Source organism: Scedosporium apiospermum (assembly GCF_000732125.1).
Source record: "Scedosporium apiospermum strain IHEM 14462 chromosome Unknown SEQ_SAPIO_0154, whole genome shotgun sequence".
Classification (NCBI taxonomy): domain Eukaryota; kingdom Fungi; phylum Ascomycota; class Sordariomycetes; order Microascales; family Microascaceae; genus Scedosporium; species Scedosporium apiospermum.
The window spans coordinates 962059-968058 of record NW_015971855.1 but is presented as its reverse complement, the minus strand read 5'-3'; the positions used below and the strand labels follow the sequence as shown (position 1 = coordinate 968058).

The 6000-nt window shown below is 50.5% G+C and overlaps 2 protein-coding genes across 2 annotated transcripts; one reads left to right on the top strand and one right to left on the bottom strand.

The window, feature by feature from the left end:
* Positions 1–2018: 2018 nt before the first annotated feature.
* Positions 2019–2750, bottom strand: SAPIO_CDS10032 (uncharacterized protein; the record flags this gene model as incomplete). Its single annotated transcript, XM_016783695.1, has 2 exons — positions 2019–2419; positions 2543–2750. 2 exons carry the CDS (start codon positions 2748–2750, stop codon positions 2019–2021), a joined length of 609 nt encoding a protein of 202 aa, XP_016639140.1.
* Positions 2751–3743: 993 nt separating this feature from the next.
* SAPIO_CDS10031 (Uncharacterized protein) lies at positions 3744–5577 on the top strand (the record flags this gene model as incomplete). The annotated part of the gene is made up of 5 exons (XM_016783694.1): positions 3744–3811; positions 3891–3970; positions 4031–4611; positions 4688–4847; positions 4904–5577. The coding sequence occupies 5 exons, from the start codon at positions 3744–3746 to the stop codon at positions 5575–5577; spliced, it is 1563 nt and encodes a 520-aa protein (XP_016639139.1).
* Between the last annotated feature and the right edge of the window lie 423 nt (positions 5578–6000).

Here is a 6000-nt window from a genome sequence, read left to right as displayed (position 1 = left end):
TCAATCTCTCCTGTTACAGTCCACAGCGCTTTCAGCTTAGATTTCTTGGCGAGAACTAACTTTTCGAGATTAATTGACGGGAACATAAATTTCGAGTCCGATCGTCCAAGGTCCACGGAGTACAAAAGAAAAAAATATAATTGGTTGGGGGCTGGTTCAACGTTACCCAGCCATTTTCTTCTCCGGCGTCACCAGCCTTTTTACCCTTCCTCAAAAGCTTCCATCGCTCGGGGCTCCTTGACCATTAGAATCGTGGTAGAATTAGCAGTGGTTTTCCTGGTTCGCTGTTACCCTCCTCCTTCGCACAGCAGAATTCTCCACGAGCCTTGTTCAGACGACGGCAACATGCAGGAGTCCGCAGGGCGCCTATGTGCGAAGGACATCCGTTTACTGATGAGACGCCTCAGGCGACTGCAGCCCCTGCACTAAGAACTTTGAAGAGCTCAAGCTCCAACCAGCATTACTCGTCGACGATTTCTTGGCGACGGTGGGCTGCAGCTGTGGGGGAAACAAGGGGCGCGTTTTCTCATCCATTGAGCTCCATCTTTGAAGATTTATTAGAAACAATTTTAGAAAGTTTGAGATACATTCATGGATCCCAAGCGTGGGGATGCACGGGGCTTATACTCGGTGCTCTTGGTGTTTGAGGTTTCGTCACGGATAAGAAAGCGTATGGACGTCACAAGGCTTCGATTGATCATTGATCAAATGCTTCCTCAGTCAAGTAGAATTTACAATAACCTCGTGCTACATTCAGCTCGGCCTAAACACTCCTCATGAAGATACTAACGCTGAGCACATTGATCACAATAGAAACAAACAATGATGTTCTACGATGTGCGCTGGACGGAAATGGACGCCAGAGCGTCATCAACATTACCCCAGACTGCATCCAGTTTATCCACATAGCCGATACCGAGGATTTTTGTCCTTGCTTCCCACCACAAAGTGAACGTTCTATCCCAGGAGTTGTAAGATCACCTTGAAACGCGGAGATGCAGCTCCCGACCACAAGGTGCCGATCTCAACTCTGGTCGCCCACTTACTAGTGCGGGGGGGGGCCTACTTCGTAGATATATATAACTGAAAAGTTTATCGGCGTTTCCCGAACAAAAGTTTCGTGAGCTTGAGGGTTCCGAATCGGGGTAAGTTTCGAATGAGTCGAGGAGGATGAGATTTCTCGAGGGGACGAATCCTTTTGAACTTTTCTTCCAATATTTTTTTGTGAGGATGGTATATGTAACTAGTGAGCTTTAGAAGAACGTAGACGTCCAATTGAGCGCTCAAGCTATCATTCTCCGAGACTCCCGCAAGACACATCTCGTCATAGTACCCACCGTGGCCAGCCCAGCTCCTCATCTCACCGTCGTGGCAATGTGTACGGGGTAATGCTCGACTCCGTATTTTCTTCGTCGATGTGGCGGGTTTAGGTCATCGAGACGAAAGCCTAATATTGCTTAGGGAGGAAATCCATTCCTAGTTGAGCCGTCACGGGGATTTGAAATTCTATGGGGAGTTATTGACGTGACAAAATATCTATCGCATTATGATGGTGACACCCATATGCTTAAGACACTTGGTGTGCTAGTGTGGCCTAGCTACCTACTTTGTCTTAGATCAATGCCATGGACTTCTTATGGACTTGTCATGGCCTTGAGGATATCTGACCCGGGTGGTGTACACACATGCCTGAACCCATCTCAACTCTGGTCTTGCCAACACCAGATCTTACATGTACGTTGGAACTGGCTTTACGCCACCTGCAACTGGGAATATAAAGAGGATCTAGGCACTTTCGGCAAGCCCATGTTTCCGGTCTCCCTCCCGCTCTCATCTAGAGACATTGACTGATCCCCCTATCGGCGAGGTTCAAGATCCTATTCCAGAATCAACATGTCTCAGGGCATGCTCCAGTCAAAGCAAGAGGTTCATCAGGAGGCATGACGTGGCCGTTCGGATAACTTGAGGTGCCATGTTAAGGAAAGCGGTGTGTGAAACCTGCGTCTGTTAAATTCTCCTCATATGCCCTGTGATTCCTCCTCCTTCTCCGCTCGCCTGACCAATCTCTCTACCAAGGAAACCCGGTGCTCCATCTCCGCGATGAACTCAGACGAGGCCAACGCGTTATCCTCATACCAACCGCGGATAACTTTCTCACTTCGCGTCCGCAGTTCCGCAATCTCCGCTGCCTGCGCGAGTTGCGTCGTCTCGAGGGCCTTCATCCTCTCCATCTGCGAGATCAACGCCGCGCTCTGCGCAGGGTCTGGGACTTGGCAGTCATTCACCGCTCTTAGAGCGGACTCCGTCGCAGGGAAGGATGACGCCGAAGCTAGAACGATGGATTTGACAGCGTCAAGGGGCATGTCTGGCGGAGGTGTGGACGGCTCCGGGTCGAGGAATAGTGACGGGTAGGCTTTATCTGTGGGAAAGTTAGCCTCATCTCCACTTATCTGATAAGATTGGGTTGAGGCTAGGTGAGAAACGACAGGGTTTGGCATATGTGCTCTCATACGATTCGCGCCGTGGGGAGGCGGAGACTCACAAATCTTGAAGAGTTCATTGTAAACTCTGACGTGGGTGACCAGGGATGCAAACCGCCGCTCTAGATCTTCGAGTTTTTCTGCTATGGAAGCGTCCTCTGCCGTCCGGTTTGGTGTCGGTTCGCCGTATAAGATGTGCTCGAGACGGTGCAGCCGTGACTCGAATAGGAGAATGGTCGAGAGTGAAGTCGTGTCTAACGTAGACTCCATGTCTAGGCTGTAATATGAAATGAGGGTGTGATAAATGTCTTTCGGAGTGAGAACAGTTGAGAGACACTCGGTGTAGTCGAGGAGCACAGGGCTAACTCTCGATCAGCTCAGTTGCAGAAGAGCGCTTGTGCAAACAAGCCGAGTTCAATGATGTACTCCGTACGCCAGGGCAATGTGCACTCTAATTTTCCTATCTTGCAAGTACTAAGGCGCCGATAGGCAGAAAGATTAGCAGCCCTGGAAAGCCGGAGGTCGTGTGAGTTATTACCTGATAGTGGAATGAATTGAGTCGATTTCAGGGCCCATATCGCCACTCCCCTATTCGGGTCGCTCTCTGTCAGTCCTACCCTCGATTGGCTTTTTCATGGCGCTAATCCTGGACCAGGTGACGTGGGTGGATGATGTAAGCCACCCCCTGGTTATCTCGGATTTCCATTGGACATCTTTGAAAGCCAAGCCCCACCAAGCCATTCCTCACCACTCAAATGGCAGAAAAGCACTCACGTAAGGTCCCGGTCCAAGGCGGCGAAGCTTTAGATAGGACACGAGGTCTCCCCATCTGAAGTCAAAGCAAAGTATTAGATGTACACTGTCTTGTCACACGGCAAATTATCCCAACGTCTCTCATTCCTCGACAGCCTCGACTCCTACGAAGCCTGACGGTAATTAAACCCAGACAAAGCGCCGCGATCCCGCCTTTCGATCTCTAACTGCCCCGAGGCTGAATTGATAGCTCGGCTAGCTTGGTACTCTGTTCTAGACAATTACTAGGGACCCGCCGCCAGTCTTCTTCGCGGCCCCACGGTTTAGTTACTTGGGGCGTGATGGCTCGTGGGAGGTGACAGGCGACACTTCCAATTTGAAGCGATCAAATATCATCTAAAACCGGGACTGCGCTTGCGCCGAACCTGCCCGTTGGATTCCTTGCGGAATACTACGGTATCCTCCAATTTCTCTTGTCCAGGCGACCTTGCTTTGTTCGACGACGTCATCATGACTGTCTACCCGTCTCCATCACAGGGCATTCTAGCCCCAGCTGGCTACGGGAATGACACGAACCGGTACGGAATCACCACTTCTACGATCTCGCCTTTCCCTCGGAAGTGAAAATTGTGTTGCTAACATTTCTGGGACATGTAGAAGAAAAAGCCGAAGCAAGGAGAAAGAGGGTGGGGGCAATGCCTCTATCATCAGTAGCATCGTCAACCTGCTTAATACAAGTGTGTTTCCTATAACTTTGCATGCCCTGATTTCAATTGTATCTAACCAAATCGCATTAGTCGTCGGCGCCGGCACCCTCGCCATGCCCGCTGTTATGTCGAAGATGGGTGTCGTGCTCGGAATCTGTCTCATCGTCTGGTCCGGCATCACGGCTGCCTTCGGCCTATACCTGCAGTCTCGATGCGCCCGATATCTCGACCGTGGAAAGTCCTCCTTCTTCGCCCTGTCGCAAATCACGTATCCGAATTTGTCCATCATATTCGACGCCGCCATTGCCATCAAGTGCTTTGGTGTCGGTGTTTCCTACATGATCATCATTGGCGATTTGATGCCGGGCGTCATGCTGGGATTCAACAGCCATGCAGAGGAGATCCCGTACCTGATGGATCGCAAGTTCTGGATTACGGCGTTCATGTTGCCAGTCATATTGCTCGCTTTCCTGAAGCGACTAGATTCTCTCAAGTACACGAGTGTGATTGCGCTTGTATCAATTGGCTACCTAGTCATTTTGGTCGTCTTTCACTTTTTCGTGGATGACCTGAGCCAGAGGGGTCCTATCCGCGTCATTGAATGGGCAGGTCCCGTTGCTACGCTTAGTAGCTTGCCTGTGGTGGTGTTTGCCTACACTTGCCACCAGAACGTATGTTTACCTGTTTCTCGCTCCCCCTATGATTCTAAGTTCTGAGAAGCGAGAACGGAGACTCACCAGCCCTTAGATGTTTTCAATTCTGAACGAGCTAGAGGACAACTCCCCTGCCGGTGTCGTCACTGTGGTGGGCTCTAGCATTGGATCTGCCGCTAGCATCTATATCTTAGTAGCCATCACTGGCTATCTTACCTTCGGCAACAGCGTCGTCGGTAATATTGTCTCGATGTGTAAGTCTATGGCTCTTTTTTTCATCCCAGCAACCAAGTACTCACACATTTTCAAGACACTCCCTCCGTGGCATCAACCGTCGCGAAGGCCGCCATTGTCGTACTCGTCACCTTTTCCATCCCTCTACAGATCCACCCATGCCGTGCCTCACTCGATGCCGTGGCGAACTGGAGGCCTAATGGTGTCCGAAACAAGAACACCATCACCCCCTCCGGAAGCCGGCCTCTGCTTCCCTCCGCAAGTGATGACACCGCAAAGTCCGACCATGGTAGTTCTGGGGGCATGTCAGAGCTCCGATTCGCGGTCATCACCACCCTCATTATCGTATTCAGTTACATTACGGCTCTATCCGTCAGCAGCCTTGATACAATGCTTGCGTACGTCGGCAGTACTGGCTCCACTAGCATCAGTTTTATACTACCTGGTCTCTTCTACTACAAGATCAGCGACCCCGACGGCCTACATCATCAACGCCTCTCTAAGGAAAGCGATGATCTCGATTCTGTGGGCTCCGATGACGAGGCGGCACTAGCCACGAGCACCACAAGCCTCCGAAGCCTCGTGAGTGCGGCTGGTGCTACCGTGCATCGCTGGCGTACCTGGAGATGGGACCTTGAACATTTCGACCATGACATCCTGCGCAAGCTGGCCCTCTGCCTGTCTTACTACGGTGTCGTCGTCATGGTCGTATGTCTCGTCATGAACACGTGGTTCAGCGTCACTCACTAGGGTACTATAATCCAAGCCCAAGCAATAAGTTGGGAGAAACCCTCCCAACGAAAACAATATCCGGGTTGACGGCTGGCGGCGCCCGACTTAAGATTCCCCTGTAGAATTTTCCTCTTTCCTTTCCTCACTCGTCTCCTCAAATACTTTCTTTCTTCCTTTCTAAGTCATGACTAGGCGCAATGGGGGGTTGCAAGGGACGATATATATTATAGTATGGGCATCTCGCGAACGGAGTTCTGTTTTCTCATTCCTTTTCTACCCAATGTCAAAAGAGATTTTCTGGCCCTTTCATTTCCGGAGATTCCCTTCCTTTTTTCAAGAGCCCCTCAATTTATACTTCTTTCTTTGGATACTTGATTACTTGCGAAAGCGTTGGCTTTGTTGCGGTCCTTCATATATATATACTAGTTTGAATCGGAGTTG